Genomic DNA, 22,510 nt, shown 5'->3' with positions numbered 1-22,510 from the left:
CTGAAGCAACTGCTAAATGTAGTCACTGTTGCCCCCACCTTAGTTGCTAAAAAATAAATTTTAACTTGAGCATCAAGTTTGAAATCTCAAGTATCAAGACACAATTGTCATTTTGTCGGTACTGGCTCGTAAATCATAACATTTCAATATCCATGTGTCAAGGAACGTGCTGAAGCAAAGCCTTAAAGTATGTTGTGGTGTCTGCAGGGAACTCTTTGAAGTAAACCCGTGGGTTTGTCGCATAAACACACCTTTAATAGGAGGTTAAATGGCAGCGAAAACAATTCCAATGTAAAATGGGTCAAAATAATACAAAGTGGCTTTGTAAAGAGTTAATTGGATAATGTGTAAAAGCATACAAAGTGGCTTTGTAAAGAGTTAATTGAATAATGTGTAAAAGCACACAAGCCTGCATTCTTCACACAAACACGCTTTTGTTAAAAGAATAGAGCACATCCTCACCTTTTCCTATTTCTTAAAACTTCCTATTTACTTTGCCTCAGTCTACATCACAGTTGTGTTGTTTGGCAGTCGTTGCGCTTATATAACGAGTGTGGGGGGGGGGGGGGGGCAGAGGCTGGAGATTTTGGAGACTTGTATGCTGGGTTTATCTGTTTGGACCTTGCCAATGGCACACATTCATATAGTTAAGAAGTCTGTCAACACACACAATCTAAACTTTCCTCTGCGCGCGTGCACACACACACACACACGCACACACACACACACACACACACACACACACACACACACACACACACACACACACACACACACACGCGCACCCAGACACACACACACACACACAAACACACACAGAGCCCCTTCCGTGACATGAGACCAGACAGTGCTGAGTAATAGTTTCACAAATAGACAATATGATACAATTACAACCTTTAAATAGACAAGAGACGTTGACACACCTTGCATAAGCCAGGCCATGAGGGGTCGAGTGCACTCTTCTGCTCATCAGCCTGCAAGCTGGCGTGCAAGAATCTGCAGCAGTGAAAAAAGAAAATATCTGCAGTCCATTTTTTTTCTCTTTAGACTCGAATGTCTTTCACGCTTAAGACTCCACGGCTGAGGAGCAAAGGATTATTTGTTCTATCCCAGTCTGATTGGCATGGAATTAACTTTTTTAAATTGCTGAACAGAAGAAGGAAGAATGTGGCACACAAAACTTCTGGGATCTCTGTTAAGATCATGGGGAAATGCAGATTTGGATTTTCATAGATCGATAGATACATACACACACGCACACACACACACACACACACACACACGCGCGCGCACGCACGTACGCACGCACACACGCACGCACACGCACGCACACGCACACCCATGCATTGGAAGTTCTTCCTTCGTGCTTAAGTTAGAAATACTTGAGCAGTGTGCTTGCCAAAAGCTTGCTACTGCAAAGGCCAAGATTTCCACAGTACAAGTCCTACAAGTCCAATCACATAAGAGACTCTGCTCTCATAAACAGTTGGTAACTGTTGCGGCAAACATGCCATTTGAGTTTCCCTGAACATGAGTCAAATGTCAAATAGTGAGAAACAAGGAAATGAGCTTGGAGAAACAGGAAAGAAAATCAATTTCATTCAGGGAGTGTGTCAGACTTGGCTAAGTTATTTTGGTCTGCTAAACGTTGAGATTTGAAATGTGACTGTTGACCAGAAAACACGTTCACATAATTTTCAATTTGATCTGCATGTACATAATGCCCTAACATATTTGAAGAGTTTGCCTCATTTTCAAAACATTGAACTATTGCGATACAGCTGGTTTTAAGCAAGCGATGAGCCCACTTGTTGGGTACATTGTGGCTTGGCAGATGAACTGAACTGCCACTAAATGAACTATGACCCGCCACTATGAATGACTCTTTGTATCATGAGAATCAATCTTTAACTTTAATGAATATGGGTTCCTGTTCCTAACGGTGGTTCCAAACTGCAACATTTCCTTCATTTTTTTTTTTATACCAACGAAGGACATGTGAGAAAAACAAAACCTTGGGCGGAAAAAAGAACATTTAACATATCGCTCCTAAATAATTCCTCTATCAGGGTTTAGGCTCTCCTTCATTCCTCTTAAATTTTGATTCTTCATCTTACAAAGATTCTTTGTGGCTTAGATATTGAGAAGGCCCTTTTGTGTTCCAACACGGCAGCACACTGGTGGACAAAGCAAGGTTCGGCAAGTTTGGTTTCCAAGAACTTGACAGCCCTATCTCAAGCCCATCAAACACTTTTGTAACAAACTATCAGAGCAAACATCAGTAACCGCTGACGTTACAAACACAGTCTCATGCTTTAGAAACTTGTAGAAAGTCTCTCTCTCTCTCTCTCTCTCTCTCTCTCTCTCGCTCTCTTTCCCTGTCACTCTTTTTTTCTGAGAAATTTAAAACAGTAGAACATGCCAAGTTTCAGTGAGTCTGTGATTGCTTTTGGATATTTCCTCAGCTCAAAGATGGGAAGTGAGATAAGAGGGTGCCTAATTCAGAGTCAAAAGAGTGCAAATAACAAGATGTATCCTGTTCAAGACCTCATTTGCGTCTTTGTGTCCCTGCGTCTCAAAGCAACAGCTGAACCCAGTCCCTGGATCAAATGGGCGCAGTTTTTGCAATGTACCATCAAGCCTGGGACATTAAATGACATAGTTCTACATTCCTTCTGCTGACATAGTGGGAAAAATTGACTCAGACCCGCATTGATATATATGCTCCATGTGAATCATTTGTTTAACCACAAAGTCAATGTAAGCTTTGCAGAAATGGGTCTGAACGCTGATGCTGGATTCACAAGAGGGACGCTGCCAAGAAAATGTGGACTCAGGCAGGAGTTTTGATGACACTTTCTTACTCCACTTTTTTTAATCTGCTGGTTCTGTTTGTTTGCCGGATCTTCTTCCAAAAGTCCCACTGCAAAACAACTATAATTACAGACATTGAACTTGTTTTTTGAATACAGTACAGTACATAGTGTACTTACATCAAGTATGTCTCTTTAGGTTCAGATATTCTGATTATAATTTGTTTCAAATAATTCCAGTAGAATTTGTGCAGTCAGGCAGACAACAAAGTAAAGTCCTAATCATAAAGTTATGAAAATCAAAATCGCCCTGTGCGTCATAGGTCATTTTGCGCAACATGAGTTTAAAAAAAAAATTAGGATTCCTCCTTTCGATATCCTGTTAACATTTGAGGGGGATTGGATGGGAAGAAATTGATTCGTTTTTATCCAACTTGTTTAAATGATAGTTACGACCTCAGCTCATATGAAGGAAGTTATCATTTCCATGTTTTGTTCCAGCTCTGTAACCTGATGGTATAATTTTAGAGCCTGAACTCGTGTTGACAAAGAAACGTCTTTAGGCCTATAAAACTCTTTTGATCAAAGTATTCATTTTAGCAATTAGCTTGTTTTCTTGCTAACTTCCCAGCACTGGAACCCACTGCACTGGAATGGGTTCATCTCACAAACAGTCGACAGACACACTTATGGAAATTCCACTCAGGCACCCATCCATATCCTTGTCAAGAGCCTGCCTGCACATAAAGTTCCATTTATGCCACAGACCTATTTATGTCTGCTGTTAATGCAAGGTGGCATATAAAAGGGAAGTAGAGGCCAGCGCTCCTCTGGCAGTGGGTGACAAAAGAATGGAATTTATGTAACACTTGAGGTGTCAATTTTTCAGTGCCTCAGAGTGCTTTGGCGTGGATGTGAACTGAGACTTATGTCAACAGGGCTGTCTTTCCCCCCCCGCTTTACTGACCAGGAAGAGCGACCCCTGACCTTCCCTTCACTTATTAAACCCTAGTTTAGTGATCTGCACTAAATAGGTTGGGGAAAAAAGCTTTGTAGCTCACATGACGATTAGCAGAACCTCTATCTAATTACCAAATTAAAGCATCTTCTCATTATCTTCCATGAATTAAAAAAGTGAAACATGGACAAATATTCCATGATAAATAAATTAATTAATTGACAATATGGGGATGAGTTGACTAAATTTGCATGTTACCTTTTTAGAATCCAAATCTTTTTACGGTCAAATGAGTTCACTAACACATATGAAAATGCCGTTTCAAACAAAAAATGCATCATTTGCAACAATGGTTCACACACTCACTTCATTTTGCGAAATACATGTACAATACGTATGTAATTGTATGAATGAAAGTGTACGCCGAGTCCTTTAAAGTACGGCAGGTGAAGGTCATCTCGTGGCCCGAAGTGTTGTGAGATGAAAAATACCAATATTATTTTGGCGTCTGGCGGCGAGACAGTGTCCCGTTCTTGCCATGTTACATAACAAACAGGCAGACTAAACATTATGCCATTATTGACTAAACACAGGTAATCTTTACATAAATCTGGACATTTTGTCAATGTAATAATTATTGTGACAGGATTAAAGGACTTCTTTTTGTACACATATTCCCTGACTTTCAACCCCACCGTTGGTAAATTTATTCTATTGTAGCTCATGTCAGCAAGAAATTCTGTGAAACATCTTGATTTAAAAAATAATTAAAAGTACAAACAAATAAAGCTCACTCCCATTTTATCCAGCTAGAAAATGAAGAAACAAATAAAAAACAAACAGGATACTTGCATCCAATAAAAACCAGCTGTAGCGAATATAGATGCAACAATTATTCAGTCTCTCCGCCATGACAGGCTCACTGGGACTCCTATTGGGTGATAAGGGGGCCACTGGGGCTCCTGCGCTACCTGCCGGACAGCGGGAGCGGAGGAATATAAAAAAAAAAAAAAAATGGTAGTGGCGTCCACTGATAACAAATATTTGGAACAATCATGATGTGTTAGAGACGTAACATGTTAGCGTTCAGGGCGTTATTGGACAGCACAGCTCTGTTATTGTCATACATAAATGCACATTTACAGTTTTGCGTTTCAATGGCTACCTTTACATGGGCACATTTATTTGGAGTAAAAGCCTGATCGGAATAAAAATGCTTCATATACACACCACATTTGGATTATTCTGATCAAATGTCAGGTCTAAGTACCATAAGACATTATTTTATACACTGAAAGAAGAGGAGAAGACAACCAGTATTCCTTTTGCTCGCGAGGAGAATTACGTAGAAGGCCCACTTACAGTCCTCCACCAATTCTGGACTCCTCTTCCGCTAACTCCTCTTTTTATTTTGGGTTGCCCTGGTTACAAGAGGCGTTGCTGCACTAAAGAGAGGGGAGATTGTGGCTGTAGCACAACTAGCTAACTAAAGGATGTTGTGTGGTGCGAGGCCTTGGCCGATATGTGACCCCACCAATGCAGAGTCAGTCCTTAGCTGGTTGGCAGTCTTGTCCTAGGCTGCGATCTTCAAACGTGCTGGGTGCCGTGTCCCTGTAAAACAACGCTCTAGACTTTCTTGCTAAGTATCACACAATAATAATAATGAGTAAATAATCAGATACCTCTCGTACATACACTGCAACAAACATTAAGTAGATGTGAGATAACTTGCATGAAGTCTACTTAAACAAACATTGAGTAAATATGGGATAACTTAAAAACTGTCCTGGTCAACAACAATTTATCAATAGAAACTACAAGGTATAAAAGAGAAAGAACTTCTCTTGAACTAAACAAAGAACAAAGGTGTTCTGTTCATAACTAGTGAGGGCTTCTCACAGATAAGGAAAGGAAGGGAGTCTAAGAACTCCCCAGAGCTAGACAGATACGTTTGCTTGAGCGAACATATGAGGCCTCCGGTTCAGGCCGACCAGCGCTTCTGCAAAAACAATTATTCCAACACTGATCAAATTAAGCCCATTCCACACATTAGTGAGTAGGAGTTGTTGCCGTATTGTTTTCTTCATTTTGTGTATTAAGGGACAGTGCAGGGTCAAAAGGTAAAAAAATAAGATAAAACAAATATTTTGGCCTATAGTAACACTTTAATTAATACATGGCCAATATAAGCATAATGAGGCATGGCACAGGGCAGATTATACACTTCGATGCTGTTTATCTCCCTTCATCCCATTATATGAAGCTTACACTGTTATTTTGCAGTTGTCTGCAATGTTATGAAGTAAGCAAGATTGGCATCCCCAGATAATAAACAAACAAACAAATAAACAAACAAACAAACAAATAAATAAATAAATAAATAAATAAATAAATAAATAAACAAATCTTCATCCACAACACAAAAGAATAGTTTAAATTGCCTAATTGTTTGCTGCTTATAAGATAGTGTGGCGTCATTTCACTGCTGCTGGGAGCATTTGGGTCAAGTGAAATGTCTTCAATGTTGAAAAGTTTTACCTCAAGAACTGGGAGTACAGCCAAAGCCTCCAATCAGAGGAAATGCCACCTAACAACAGCTGCGAAAGCCTTCTCTGCTTCTGTCGCTTTCCTCCCCGCTTTCTCTCTTCCTCATTTTTTGTATTTTCCTGTTATGTCGTTTGCACGGCCGCTTCGTCTCTGCGATCAACCAACTAACTGGTTGCCCTCCTGACAATACTGTGGAATCTTGTTTTGTTATAATTTCCAGATCTGTCTGCTTGTATTTGTTTATGGCTGACCACCTTACGATAACAAGGCTTAAAGGCAACAGCGACAAAACAAACATGAAAGCAATGGTCTGGAATAAACAATCGTGTGTTTAGAATTAAAACTGACTAATGATGTATTAGTGTGGATCTAGGTTTGACCAGGCATCTTGCACATCTCTGAATTAAAACAAAATATGAGATGTCTAGGCACTAATATTCTAAACTAATGTTAGATAACCAGTCACTGGTGGTGCCTGGTCCATGAGTAGCGGTCGTATGTTGCCACAGTGCCCGAAACTTAGTTATAGTGGACATTTAAAATTGTATGTAACATTTTGGCATAGTTAAAGGAACTTTTCATACTTTTTAGTCTTCATTCATTCAAAAAAACACTTTTTTTTTTTTTTTTAATATAATCGTAGTTCTCGTAATCGCTAATTATCTCACAAAGTACTCAGGTCAGGACGCTGACATGTGTCAACGCCGTCTTACTGCTACAGATACCGGAAGGAAACAATCACCCGATTACAAATTTGCTGCCTCAATAACTACAGCATGTGTAACAAATGCAATGCATTTACCTCATCACTTGAGGGAGGAATAGAAGTCATTTGTGATGACATTTTGCTTGCACTTCTGCTGAAGAAATGAGTGGTAGGCTTGCAAAGTATAGTCTCTCTGTGGCTCTGGAGTGTGCATGCTTGAATATGCGTGCCCTTTGTTGTATTTTATCAATTCAGATTGCACGTATTACTACACACTGGCTCTTGAACAAACTGTCATAGAAGGGCAAAAACAATTCTCGTTAATTGTGTGACTCAGTGAAGGTATGAACGTGGAGGTGAATGGTTGTCTGTTTTTTACAGAAAGTGTGATTGGACCACCTTTTCCAGATTATTTTAGTTGAATTCTGAGGTTGTTTGTCTGATGAACCATTTGAATTCTGAGGTCCCGTGGTATACTTTTATTGTAATAAGCTTATTGATTTGGAGAGTCTGGTGTTTCTTTTTAGGTGACATAAGGCCTTTTCTAAAAAGGTTTGAGAAAAAACATTTACAGACCACTAAAATTTGTGAGTCAAGGTCACTACCGCAATATTTTATAAAGTTTATCACAAGATGTTGACATAATGGGGCTTTAGTGAGAATTGTGTTTCGTAACATGATGCCTTGCAGCCAAATGGAGGAAGCATTACATCAAATTATGTTTGTGGTTATCTCTGTGTTTGAGGGAACATGCACACTGGACTTTCATTGGGTGTGTCAAAAAATAATTGCTATAAATAAACAAATAAGAGTTGTCTGACGATGTCCTTAATGTAATTTTAATGTTATATAGTTTGGTGTGTATGTCCTTAAAAATGCATAGGGGCACTCATGCAAATAAATGCTAAGGTATGACAGCTATGCCATGAGTACTGCAGAACTTTACATAGCAAACATTCTCTCACAGGTTGCATGCCACAATGGGTAGTCTACCTGTGCCCAAAATAGTTGAAAATGTACCAGACAACAGGGAGTGCTGTGACAAGACAGGTCAGTGACAGGATAATTACCTTGACACCGACTCAGGGTTAGGCCGTGCTCAAGCATGTCAGATGGGATTTACTGCTCAGCGCCTGTGTGGAAGGACAGGAATAACAATAGATTTGAATGAGGAGGAGGAGGAAGGTGTGCTTCATGGGCTGTTGAGGGGACAGATGAAGACATTGAGGCGGCAGGAGCAGGACTAACGGCCATGCACAAGGTGGCAGACGTGAGACACAAAATAAAAGGAACAATTTCATTTTCTTTATGGTACATTTAGTAATGATACAGTCCCACTGCTAATGTTCCTTTTAATTTGCAAACTATGTGGCAGTAAATCCTTGTGGTCCAACACTATATAATTAAAGAACATTACATGAATGTGGTGAATGGTTAATTGTCTGAAACAAAGACATGTTGAATATACTGATAGATTACAAGGGTGTGGGAAAAAGAAAATGCCTGATTTTGTTTCTGTTCTGCAATCCGACTGTAGTTCCCTAAAATAGCTTCCTGCTTTTCAGACAGTATTTCCATTTCCGGATGATACAGAAGGCACAACAAATGTCATGGGGTTTAATTCTCTGTCACATTCTATTGCCACACTGGTAGAAAGTTGTTTTATTGCCTGTTGCAGTTTGGGCGTGAAGATAAGATAGCTGCTTACGTGGGCACCTGAACAACAAAGGCCTCATACGCACTTCTTTTTTAACCAATGACAAATCCGATGAAAGATTTTGAAACTGGAATGACTCCAGTAAATATTCAAGCTGTTTAAGTTTTAAGGATGGTTGTTCAAATTCAGCGCTGGTCTTTTGTGAGGAGTTTGGCGCTTTCCTCGTGCTTGCATGGGGTTTCATCCCACATTTCGCCGTCTTCAACGGATGCACATAATTTTATCGTTAGCATTATTTTGACCTCTTGTTCAACTTGGTCGTAACCGGATTGTTGTTACAGTATGTTCAGCACTTTTCATGCTTGGGTGCTTGTTACGTGCCTGACATGCACGTACAGTAGATTTACTTTGTGTGTGAGATTGTGAGTCTGCCTGTTGTTTTTAGCTGCATGCATGGACCTGAATTGTTGTGTGGTTGGCCTCCATGCTTGAGTGCACACCGTTGCATGTCCATAAGTGTGTCGCTGGTCTTGTCCATTGCGTACCTGCCACCTGTGAGACGCACAATAATGGTGTCTTGAACTTTGGAATCCTCACGTACACACCAACAGTGTTTATTATACAATCACTGTCTTGGCTGGTTGTATTTTCGTACGTGTTCATCTGTGTAACTTTGAAACCAGGAAAGTCAAAAGATAATTCGTGTGTATTGTGGCCCACTCCAAGTTCAAGAGTCACAAGTGGAAATGTTTCCTGTTTATAGAGGGAGCAGAAATATTCACTTGACCTCTTTTTTTTTTTTTTTAAATAGAAGTTTAAGAACAATTTACAGAAACAAACTCTTCATTCATATTTGCTGATTTATGGTCTTTCAATGCATTTATGATATTCACAGACTTTTTTATACACATTTAAAGATGTAATGTACATACCGTATTTTCCGGATTATAAGTCGCACCAGCCATAAAATGCATAAAAAAAGTAAAAGACATAAATAAGTCGCACTGCAGTATAAGTCGCATTTTTTGGGGGAATTTATTTGATAAAATGCAACACCAAGAACAGATATGTCGTCTTGAAATGCAATTTAAAATAAAAATAGAATAGAGGCAACAACAGGCTGAATACGGTATGCTAATGTTACATGACACATAAAGAACAAACTGAGAACATGCCTGGTATGTTAACATAACATATTAGGAGTTATTCAAATAACTATGGCATAAATAACATGCTAACAAGTTTATCAAACCATCCATGTCACTCCAAATCACTACATCCAATGAAATCTTTATCCTCCGTGTCACTTTTAAACAACTCCGCTAACTCCGGAAGTAGAAGATGTGGCGCTTCCTCTTCTACATCGCTTAAGTCAGACTCATTGTCAGTTGCAGTTCCAATTATTCCACGGGCCGAGAGCTCTCTCTTGTGGTTTAGTGTGAAAATAACACGTGAAATGATATAATGTATTAATAATTTCACACATAAGTCGCTCCTGAGTATAAGTCTTACCCTCAGTCAAACTATGACAAAATCAGCGACTTATAGTTTGGAAAATACGGTATATGTGGATAAGCAGTACACACACACACGCACGCACGCACGCACGCACGCACACACACACACACACACACACACACACACACACACATCTATAGATAGATAGATAGATAGATAGATAGATAGATAGATAGATAGATAGATAGATAGATAGATAGATAGATAGATAGATAGATAGATAGATAGATAGATAGATTTTCAACACCGTTTATGTACTGGTAGAATTCAATGCAAATGGGATTCCTGTACATGTAAATAATTTGTGTATTAATAACCATCCTTGCAATGAATCTGAGTCATGTAAACATTCAGTGACATTTTATACCCATCACAGGCACACTGTCAACTCTGTAACACTGCAGCATAAATCAAATATGATTTATTCAGGCCTTTCTGTTTTAGATAGAAAACTATATTCGAACCACATATAAAAATAAATAAATAAAGAATTAGCTGGAATGGTTTTGCTGATGCCTTTTCTTACACAGACAGTGCAAGTCATTAAAGACATAACAACCGAAGCATAAACGTTGACCTTTGGATGCATGTTTTTTGTAGATTATCTTGTTATAAAACGAGATTCTCTATCAATGCCTTAATGATCTATAATAGTTGTAGACCACTAGGACCCTGTTAATTTGGGATTGTGAAAATTACAGGTCAATATTGTGTGCAATTTTTGTACAAAGTGCTCATATTTTTAAAAATTGTACATTCATCCTTTTTGTACTCAACACAGTCTCTTAAGGTTATGACAGCACCTTGTGACTGGAGGGTGGAGGACTGGATGAAAATATAAATTTGGGCTGTGAGAAATAGATTGTACTGGTCAAAGACTTAAATAGTTTGGCAAATTCATTATATATCTGTTGTTTCCTGTAATAATCATAATGTGCATTGCACATGTGGAATAAACCAGATAAATGATTGGCCTGTCCTATGCAGAGCCTGTTTTTACCACTGTGACAGCCTGAGGAAAACTTTGGTACACAATGTAACGCCAACTCCTCTTCAGGCCCGCCCCTTATTTGCTTCTCACGTCACCCCACTACCGTTTTTTTTCTAGCCTCGTTAGTTGAATGAATAGATGTGATGGAGTGACACACATATACCAAGTCTGAGACATCCTATTATCCCAGCTGAACACCCTTTGGGTGAAACGTACTGAAAGTGAATAGCCTTAATGTAACTATGGATTGTCTGAATCTGTGAATATTGAAATTGTGAATTGTGTGAATTGTGAAAACACTTGCTTGAGATATTACAGAACAGTGGCTGTGTTCTTAGCAGTCAATCAAAGCTCTCAAGGGTGGCATTCTTTTATAACCTGTTGACAGAGTGACAGTCTTCCCTAAAAGGCGGGTTGGTTCCTGTGTGAGAACGGGGGAAGAGTCACTTGTTTCAGTCAACAGTTAAACATTCAGTGTGACGGTTTAATGATTCTGTTTGTTTCCCACAACAGTACGTCTTTCATGCATATCCAGAACAATATTTCGGTATGTACTGTATGGCACACAGAACAATACATACCCTTAGCCTCTTAAATATGATTTAAGATTACTCTTCTTACAATCATGTTTTTAAAGCCCAGTAGTTTATACATGTACTGGACAAGTACATAGTATAGGCACTCTACTCCTTTGGAAGGCACTCTGATATGCGTTTGTATGAATTATATAGTTCACTATAATGATTTAGATTAATGAATTAATTAATTTTTGTGCAATGTAATATTTTTTTCTGTCTATTTTCGGTACAGATATTTTCATTGTGTTCAGTGGGATTCTTATCAGTCATGTCGTGCACAAAAATGACCTAATATGGGCAACAGAGTGTGCCACGCATAGGGAAAATGGAAAGATAATTACGTAAGTATGATCTGTGTCATTCTTGTGTTCTTGTTGAAAAAGAACAAAATTGTTTGTTTGGCTTGTAGAGATCAGCGGAAGACCGGTTGCAGGAACAATGCTTGTTGGTTATTGTGTAACAGGAGACAGTATCAACATCTTTAGAGAGAAGGTCATGATAAGTGGTAGATTAATCAAACAGAAAATTGAATTGGTGAAATGTTTTGATTATTTTTGCTATGAATTTTGGTCTGTTTTTATGTTTTTAGCTATAAAACAAACTAACATGGGAAGAAGTGATTTCCAAAGCATTATGAATTTGGATGATTGCCGGACAAATGGCATGCATTTACCTTCAAATTCTTCAGGTGAAAACTATTCCTTGACCCGGTCTGAATATACGTATGTATCAAACATTTATATTATCAAAACTACACAAAAAGAATGATATGGCACGATTTGCCTTTTTTATTTCTCCATCATTCTTCCATCTGGCAAGAGGAAGGGTAACCCTGGACTGGTCCCCCGCTCTTATGTAGTATACCCTTTATAGGCAAACAACCACTCCCACTAACATTCTTACCAATGAGCAATCACGTCCTCCGAAACCAGGTAGGATGCACCAAAACTTTAAATGTATTCCAAACAAACCAAATAATCTTGAAAAAAACTAAAGAATACAAGAATCATTAGGCATTTGGATTTTCTTCCAAAGCAATTTGGGATCCGTGTTCACTGTTCCCACTATACGTACAGGTAGTTGACTCTATATTCTATTACTTGCATCTTAGCCTAAAATTGTGTATTTTTCAAAACTGACACATAATGTAAACAATCCACATAGCCAGCGGTTTTTCCAGCTGTCGACACATTCAGTCCCCTCAGAAGTAACCGCAGATGACATTGTCTGCATTTACCCATGGGAACGTAGCTGTTTCTTCATCCTCATGTCACAGGTGACAACCAGTCAGCTCCACAGCTCTGCAGGCAAGTCTGCTGGAGTCTGTGGGAATGGACTGAGTGTTTGCAAGAGTTTGCGCTGCACCAAAAATCCCCATCTGAGAAATTCACACATGCTGGGGTGTGCACGGATGAGAACACGTGGCCGACTGCACGCAAACAAACACAAGTAAGCCCACAAACTCACATACACACACAGAGGGCACGGCTCCCTCCAGGGTTTGTCCCAGTTGTTTGTGACTCGGGTCATACAGCTGCAAGCCCAACTGGAACAAGATGAGAAAAGCAAGGAAATTAAGACTGGATTAAGATGGTGTGACAGCAAGATAGGCTGTGTCGAATTCAATGATGTCAGATCATTTTGATTTGAAATTCCCTTTGGTCTCAAGAGAAGAACACATTTCAAATACTAGACTGCTTTCCTATAAGAATTCACCTCAATAAAGGCCTAATTATATATTTGTAAAAATAATTAGGATTTCTTGTTGGAAGCCATTGGCCCATGAATTACATGTTTAGAACAAATTTCACAAGTTTGGAATGTAAGTCGGGTGTTTATTTCCAGCACTGAAGCCTTGACAACCAGAGCCACAATGTTTGCCTTACTAAGTGATCTCTTTGCGTGAATCCAACCAGGAATCACCCATGTGGCTCAGACACTGCCATTTATGTCATTATGGGAACACTGGCAATGTGCAGTCTGTCATTTAAGTGAGAGGAAATGTTAATGTGTGATTATAGCCAGTGACGTTGCAGTGAACATCAAATCTGAAAAAAAAATATTTGGGTGCCTGGTTTGGGTCTAAATAAGACCAAGGGTAAGTACGATCCGGGGGCCACATCCGACCCGATCACAGTCTCTTACTGGCTCTTACAGTGATTACAATATACATTGAGTAAAATATAAGATATGTGGTGTTTTTATTTTGAATGCTGTGCTTTTATTTAGGCGTAAACGTATGGATACTAGTACAAGCGAGATAGCAAGGTAGAGCAACGTCTTGTCTGCAGTGTTGCCAACTTGGAAATCATTTTGCTCTATTCAGACCCCTCTTGCAATGAGCCCAAAAAAAAGATTAGCTAAAATGACAAAAGTGTTCCTATATGGTGTGAGTGTCTGTTTGTGTGTGGGGTGTGTGTCAAGAAGATTTGCTGTATGCAAATCTACAGTGTCATATAGCATCCGTATTGGGTGTAGTACAAGTCATCATCGTATCATGATAGATCACTGCAAATAATATTATATTCCCACCAGATACTTGGCAATTCTGACTAGGAATGGCTAATGTGAAGTGGCAGTTGGTGAATAAAATTAATGTTATAATTTTCAAAATGTGATATACGTACGTTTACTGAGCACTTATAATTTTGTTTAAAATTTTTATTTCCTAATTGTGACAATACCTATACCATGTCAGGATTTGTTGAAGCATGACAATATGCTTTTTCTAAATACGTTAAAAATAGTAATAAAGACAAAGTTGATGTTGGCCTGTTGGGTTGGCCTTTGAAAAGTGTTCCAGTTTCTCATGTGGCCTTTTACAAAATTAACTGCCCACCCCGAGGCCCTAAATCATTCTTTTCTGGATTGTAGCATTTCTATTGTTTTGTACCACGAGCAATTTGTGCTGGGGTTCAGTACAGTATGTACTCGGCCGTCAGTGTCCACCTTCCACAGCTGAGCGACACGCACAAACCTCACCGAGTCCCAACAGCTGAAGTCTACACTATGCTGAAGGAAAAGTAGAAGATGAATGCCGCCAGGTGGTTCTGACCCAGCTAAACTTCTGTTCTGGGACTTTATGCAGCAGAAGCCATGCAAACCTCCCCCCCACCACCACCATTCACTCAATCATTCATAAAACATGCATTAGACGAATTGAAAAATCTTGAAAACTAAATTGTCCACAAGTTTTAATTGTTTGTCTATAAGTTCCTTGGAATTGGCTGGTGACCAGTCTGGGGTGTACTAAGCCCAATGAGGACAATCACTATAGAAGTTGGATGGGTGTTTTGAATCTGAACACTTGGAATGGTAAAGTGACTGAACAGTTTCCTGCTGTTTAACTCAGCATTGACAATCGAGCCAGATCATCCTGATATTTTGCAGCGCACCCACTGGATCATTAGTGCAATCGCTTAACTGCGTCCAAACTTGGCCAAAGCCATCATCTTTGAGAACTGGCCTTATATAATAATAAATAGCTCTATTAAGACTGCTCGAGTGCTTGATGTTGCGGTAAAAGTCATTTTATCATGACAAACGTAGCTGGTTCCAAATTGTACATTGTTATCACTGTATTTTCCGAACTATAAGCCTCTAGTTTTTGCACAAGCTTTGACTCCTGCGGCTTATAGTCCAGTGCGGCTTATCTATAGATTTTTCATGATCTTTTATTACATTGTAAAATGATTTGTTTTGGTAATACAGGTAGATAGAAGAAGACGAAGACGAAAAATGAGGACATTTCATTTCAAACACATACGGCTTATAGTCCGGTTTACGTATATATGAACAAAACAGGATTTCCCCCTAATTTTAGCTAGTGCGGTTTATTAGTCCAGAAATTACGGTAGTTATAACTGTTGATTGGTTCCTTTTGTATGAGCGTGAATCAATTATCACGGTCAGTCAGCATTTTCGGCAACAAGAACCTGCATTTAGTTCATGAAAGTAGTTTGAGACACTGTTAGGCATTTTCTCCCAGCCAATTATCAAAGACAGGTCTACATATACTCTCATATTGAAAAAGAAATCATAGGCTTCTTCTGTTATTAAAAATCCAGTACAAAAAGAGGAGAGTAACACTTTGAGTGTCTTTTGAAGGGTTGAAGTAGAATGTTACGCAATGTTAACATTGAAGCGAGGTGATCAGGCTCGTCTGCCATTTTCATACAAAAACCAAAGCAGTGATTGCCAACCACGGTGCCGTGCAAGGTGCTGCAGGAATTCATCCAATTTCACTTTATCGTCCAAAAATGATTGTTCAGTTTGTAATAGACGTGAAATGAAAAGTGATGGTAATAGACAGAAGAAGAAAAAAGGTGTGTGTGTGCGTGTGTGTCTGTGCGTGCGTGCGTGCGTGTGTGTGTGTTGGGGGGGTTAATAAGTACAACATTTTGGTTACATAAGACCGGGGGCTGTTATGTAAAAGAATGAATAAAAAATAGCTGCTTGGATAATGTCAAACATAAACTTTTTGTTTGCTAGTTGTTGTGGAGCAGGGCACATCACAGGCGTGTCAGTTCAAGCATTGTACGCACCCTCATGACGGCATGTCCAGAGATGTTGCCTGTTCTCAATTGTGCCATTGTGCCATTGTGGGAACAAGCGGCAGTCAAAGGGGTGCTGCCTTACTTGGAGGCCACCATGGGACAGCGTCACACATGTCGCTGCGATGCAAATTTACCTCAACGTTCATCAGTTTGTGCCCTCCACCTGGCTGAACCACCCCATAGATTTGGCTGTCACTTGCAGCACTTTGCCTATCATGACAGACCTTTCAGCTATTCACCTCCATATTCACCAAGTCTGTTCAAGAGGCCAGATCGGCGGTAAGTTCTGTGGCTGATCGTTGTGAGTAGACGGTTGTTGTCTGACAGAGATGCGAATCTTTATCACGAATGTTCAACTTCAGAGTATTTTGAAGAAAGTTGGGTTAAGGTTTATTTCTAGAGTGCACAAAGAGTTATAACTTCACTTTAGTGCTCCCTTCAGACACCCTTTGGTAAGCCTCGAGGCTTTCTGTACTCAAACACGTACAGGTGGAAATGGAAAAGCGATGTTTTTCTGATAGTGTTCTTCTGTGAACGTGAATGACTTTTTTTGCAGTATGCAATGGTGTTGCGCATTCTTGTTTTTTTGGCCCTAAAGTGCTCCACGAGCTAGGAAACTGATGTTATGGTTCCGCCCCAATCGTTTTCAGCTATTGGTGAAGATGAATCACAGTGTTATACAACTTAGTTGGCTATAGCACAGGGAACATTTGATGGAAAAGGTCCCGTCCTTGCAAGCTTTTGAACAGATTTGCACACACCAAACATAGAACGGCTGCAACGTTTTAAGGATGAGGGTTAGGGTTATTTTGCCTGTGAGTGTCATAATTAAAGAAAATAATTTCTTCTATTGAAACATTTCTCAGTTTGTATGTTGTTGTCCTGCATTTAGCGTATTGGGAATAACTTAACGGTACCAAGATGTTCCCTATAGTCTGTAGTTTTTTTGCGCATCCTGAACCAACTACAGGAAATTCATGTGACAACCTAGATAAGCCCTTCATCCCAAGAACAGAGCTTGATATCAAAGCTGACAGCTGTACTGTCACAGACTTCGGCCTTTTGAGCCCTGGCAATGACCCAGCAAGTGGGCTCTCTCTTTAACCTCACAAGCTCATCAAAAGTCAACCCTCACACTACACTTGTTTGGACTGCAATGTTTTTTTTTCTGCTACTAATGAGATGAGGCAAATCTATGCATTGAGGGTGTGTTTCATTTTGCAGAACTCCATTAGCTAAATTGTAATTTCACAGATAATCTGCATGAAATATTATTTGTTTCCTCACATTACTCCTGGATAATTGTGGACTGTCCCCACTCAAACAACACAATTCCTAGATTCAATCAATCCTATGTGAGTGTACTGTTAAACTGCAGAAGAAAATTGAAGCAAATAGTTTGCTGACAATGCTGTATGTGGCATTTGGGAACAACTGGCATCATACAAAAACTTAAATGAAACAATGGTATTCATTACAAGCAACAAATTAAAAGTTAGGATGGGAACACACATTGTGTCATACACAGGCACTTATTTAAGGTCAGTGTGAAAACAAGCTGTATTGCACAATAATTATGAGCGCACATTGTGTGTGTGTGGGGGGGGTGCAACAGGTGTGTTTTTTTCTCCCTCGGTGTACTCTGTGGACAAGATGTACCACTAAAATCGTTTTCACATTGTGCATGAGGTTTGGTACTGATAGGAATAATCCAATGACGTGATGTCCAAAGGTCACATAACTAATTTCTCTATATGATTTAACATATTACTGATACACGCGAGTTCCATATGGCTGGTCTGCATAAACAAGTTGTTTTGATTCTTTAAATAAACAGTATGGAAAAGCAAAGCCTGGAAAAGACGGTAGTTTTTCTTTATGGATTCACTAACAGCCGCATGGAAAATTCCTATGTCCTTAAAACTCACCATAGGACTGCACGTTTGGCCTGTTGTTGTATACTTTTTGTCCACTAGAGGCCCATAGAATGCAGACAGTGAGAGGGGGGAAAATTTTCCTGAAGACAGAATGGAAAAGTACCTTCACGTTGTACTTGGTGCATGCAGTACGGTACATTCCGTTGCAAACGAGTATTGTTATTGTATGACAAAATGTATGCGTGACTTGGGCAGATGTTTAGCGGGTTCATCTGTACCATCACATTTGAAACAAATACAGTATGAAATTTTGTCAACAACAAACTACTGTGTTGGCTTGTCCAAATTCAAACCTTTTTGTTACCAATACTGAATTGCATAGTGTTTATATAAATAATAAAACCAAATCCAACTGTGCATTGTTTAATAAATATTTATTTATGCCATTGTGTCTTTACAAGCCAGTACCATTAATATTAGCCTTCCCACTTTTTCCACTAATTGTATAAATATTATAGTTGCATAATTTGACGATTTATGTCTAATCAGCAATAATCTTAAAACTGCATAGGCATTGGTAACTAAAGAAGTGATTCTCAAAGTGTGGTATGGATCTTAATAGTATGTGGGCTCTATCAAGCGAAGTGTGAGCATTTGCACATTTTTAGATGCAATGTCTGTTTATTCTGTTATTCTGTTTATTTATTCAGAAATACTATGAATACATTGAAAACAATGAGATTAAATGCAAAAGTTGTATCCAAAAGTTCGTGTTTTTGAAGATAAGAATGCTTAGGTTATTATTTTTCCCCAGGGGACTGAAATGCACCCCCCCCCCTCAAGAAAATGCACCCCCCCCCCCCCCCCCCCTCAAGAAAAACAAAAGCCATCAGCTAATTTGACTAAAATATTCCTACGTCATTGACGTCACGGACCCAGGGCGTTTATATAGTGGTCGGGTGCAGAAAATAGCACAGCAGACAGTCGCCCACTAAGGAAGCGAAGCTGAAAAGATCACGACACAGCACTTACCCTGGAAGGTGGTGCTTCGACCGAATCAAAGAGGACTTATTTAGATATTTTAGTAGACACAAACTACTCGCAAACGTGGCGAGAAGCATTTTTCAAACGAGTCTGGCACTGAACATGAGCACGGAGATGTTCGCTAAAACGTCGATGGAGGTGGCCGTGTACCAGCTGCACAACTTCTCGATATCTTTCTTCTCCTCGCTACTCGGAGGAGATGTCGTGTCAGTGAAACTTGACAACAGGTAAACAACATCACGACGTCCGCTCGATATTGGAACGCGGTAGCCAAAAGAAAAAAGTAATGCGTTTTGTGTGCTGCAAAAACAACAATGTCTGTCACCGGAAAATCTAAAAAGGCAGCAATGCTCGTGTCGACAGCTGCTTGTTTGATATTTGCTCCCAAAAAATATGCTGCAAATAATTTAGGGCACGGTGTGCGACCGACATGAAATCAGCCAACCGAACAAAATGTCTTCTTTAGTCTGCAGTGTTTCTTTGTGTTCGTTTGGCTGCTATACTGTTCGATGCATGTTGGAAGTACTCTGGGGGTGAAATGTTGTCTTCGTGTAAGGCTACTATTGTGGGGGATTCCAAGTTAACAGTTTCTCTTTTTGTTTTACAGTGCCTCTGGTGCTAGCGTGGTGGCCATTGACAACAAGATAGAGCAGGCAATGGTAAGCTTGCTGCAAACACACGCTCAAAACAAGTGCTTCCTTCATGTTATGCAATTCTACAAAGTTTGCTTTCCTTGACCTTTTACTACTATTGCAGTACCACCGACTGCTCTTTTTAGTGTTAAGTTTAACTTGCCCAACATGCCCTAAAATGCATAATGCAAGCAGGAGTTGTTTTGTTTAAAGATTAAAAGATTAAAGTCCCAATGATCGTCACACACACACCTGGGTGTGGTGAAATTTGTCCTCTGCATTTAACCCATCCCCATGTGATTTTAATCCATCCCCTGGGGGAGAGGGGAGCAGTGAGCAGCAGCGGTGCCGCGCTCGGGAATCAGTTGGTGATCTAACCCCCCAATTCCAACCCTTAATGCTGAGTGCCAAGCAGGGAGGCAATGGGTCCCATTTTTATAGTCTTTGGTATGACCCGGCCGGGGTTTGAACCCACAACCTTCCAGTCTCAGGGCGGACACTCTACCACTAGGCCACTGAGCTATCTTTCTATCATGTAAACTGAGAATAATGTCATTTTAAGTTGCAGTTATATAAGGAAACATGACTTTTTTAATATGTTGTTTAGTTTCGTTATCCCTTATCTGGAAAAATCTATTGTGTTCAGATTCTTATTTGAAATCCCAACCTGTAAAACAACACAATTGGGGAAAATTGCATTGTACTGTATAGTCATTATCCGCATGCCCCTTTATGCACACGTCGGTGCTGCAGATAGTCATGAACACTAATGGCTGATCCAACTCCCTCCCTGGACATTGCAGGACCTGGTCAAGAACCATCTTATGTACGCCGTGCGGGAGGAAGTGGAGATCCTCAAGGAGCAGATCAAGGAGCTGGCGGAAAAGAACAACCAGCTGGAGAGAGAGAACTACCTGCTGAAAAACCTGGCCAGTCCGGAGCAGCTGGAGAAGTTCCAGTCTCGAATCCCCACAGATGTTCTCCTCCCATTGGACAATCAGAGCGTGCAGGTGACGTCGGAGCAGCAGACCTGTAGCCGCAATACTGGCTCTGCTGTGTAAGTGGCTCTGCCTTGGGGCGGGCAGAGCCACTGTCCCTTTTCAGCAATGGACCTCCATGTTATTGCGCTACACAATTGCTGCCGCTGAAAAACTGTCGTGGCAATGAGGGCATGGCCTTGTGGCCGCAAATGCTCGATGGGACAAACACTTGACTCTGATAAGCACAAAAAGTCAGACCGGCGCTGTGTCAGGGCTGTCCTCTGATCCCGTCCAACAGTGTCTTCTGCCAGACACCGAATCAAGAGCGGGCCCGCTGGACACGATAGAGCGCTTGCTTTCAGACGGAAGGTTGCCAGCGACTGTCCTTTTGCTCTCGTTTGGGCTGGTCCTGCCGGCGCCGACTTGGAACGCGTGAGGCTACTTCCTGTCGGCCCGCCTAAGATGTTTTAACAAGCGGGGAGTCCCCAGTTCCTGGATGAGTTCCAAGTCCAAATGCTAGTTTCAAGGATTCCCACGTCCACATTAACAAGGACTTATCCTCCGTGTATTACGCGTTGATGTACTTAAACCAAAATAATCAACAGGATGAGCAGAGGTGAAGCTTAGAGCAGTATAATCAAGCTGGTGAACTGATTCATATACTGTACTGATCAATAATCTGTTGTATTGTCTGCAGTTGGGGCTTGCTGCTCATGTGGGAAATTCATCCGGCCATATTCTGTTTTTGTTTTGTTTTTTTGTTCGTTGTTTGTTTTATTATTGACAAAATCAGTTGTTTTGTAAAATATATGCTCTTTGGAGTTTATTTTCCTGACACTGAAGGCGTAAAGTAAAATCGCCGGGTGAACAAAGAAGCAGTGGACGGTATCTCAGATGATAGCATCTGCTGTGTTGCTACCCCGATGCCAACTTAAAACAATGGCATGACAACAGTGCCTGTAAGAGAAACAGATTTCTACTTCAAGCTCTGCTGATTGTTGTTTTCGAACTACCAAAGACTTTTCTTTTTTTAATAAAAACAGCAGAAAGAAAAGCCAACCAGCAGGATCATGGGTTAAAACTTCACAGGAGAAGTCTTGTTTCTAGTTAGTCCTAAAGATTTCTGTGTTTTGTAAAGATAACGGTATTGTTGCTGTAAGGTATCCACAAAACATTTTTTTGCTACCCTCTTTGGATACAACTGCACATTTGCAATAAACCTTATGTTTACAGAATGCAATCACGGTCTACTTGTCTTAATTTGACCCATGTTGGTGTTTTAATACTTTTGTTTACCTGAGATGAAAACATTAAAAACACCTCTGTGTGATAGCAGTGATATAGAGATGCACTCTGACTACACGCACAATAGTTTTGCGAAATTATTACCACTGACAGAACTAACAATTATGTCAAGTGTTCATTGGCCTAATTAAATTATTCAGTAACTTTATCCAGTTGACAGTAAACATATGATAAATTGTAGCTGATCTGTTCTTTGACTGCTTTCCAAACTATAGTCTTGCGTGTTAAATTTAAAAGAACGCATTGTCCAGGAAAATTGAAAAGTGTAATCATGCTGACTTCGTTTTGCGCCGCTATGGTTGTGAAATCAATCAGCAATGCAGTTCAGTGACATTCAGTGTCCTTAAA

General features: G+C 40.0%; 1 protein-coding gene across 3 annotated transcripts in view; it reads left to right on the top strand.

Moving 5' to 3' along the window:
* The window catches only part of tsc22d3 (TSC22 domain family, member 3), a 31,365-nt gene extending 9,268 nt beyond the window's left edge, over positions 1–22,097 (top strand). The window contains exons 1-3 of one of the 3 annotated variants that reach the window (XM_037261553.1): positions 16,302–16,603; positions 19,853–19,904; positions 20,681–22,097. In XM_037261553.1, coding sequence (XP_037117448.1) covers positions 16,317–16,603; positions 19,853–19,904; positions 20,681–20,938 — 597 coding nt within the window. In that variant the 5' untranslated portion in view covers positions 16,302–16,316 and the 3' untranslated portion in view covers positions 20,939–22,097. Of the gene's footprint in view, positions 1–16,301; positions 16,604–19,155; positions 19,473–19,852; positions 19,905–20,680 lie in introns of those variants that run through there. The other 2 variants (XM_037261554.1, XM_037261552.1) reach the window with 2 other exon arrangements.
* The last annotated feature ends 413 nt before the right edge of the window (positions 22,098–22,510 follow it).

Source organism: Syngnathus acus, chromosome 10, assembly GCF_901709675.1.
Source record: "Syngnathus acus chromosome 10, fSynAcu1.2, whole genome shotgun sequence".
NCBI classification, from domain to species: domain Eukaryota; kingdom Metazoa; phylum Chordata; class Actinopteri; order Syngnathiformes; family Syngnathidae; genus Syngnathus; species Syngnathus acus.
The sequence above is the reverse complement of the archived record's forward strand: the minus strand, read 5'-3'. Positions and strand labels throughout refer to the sequence as shown.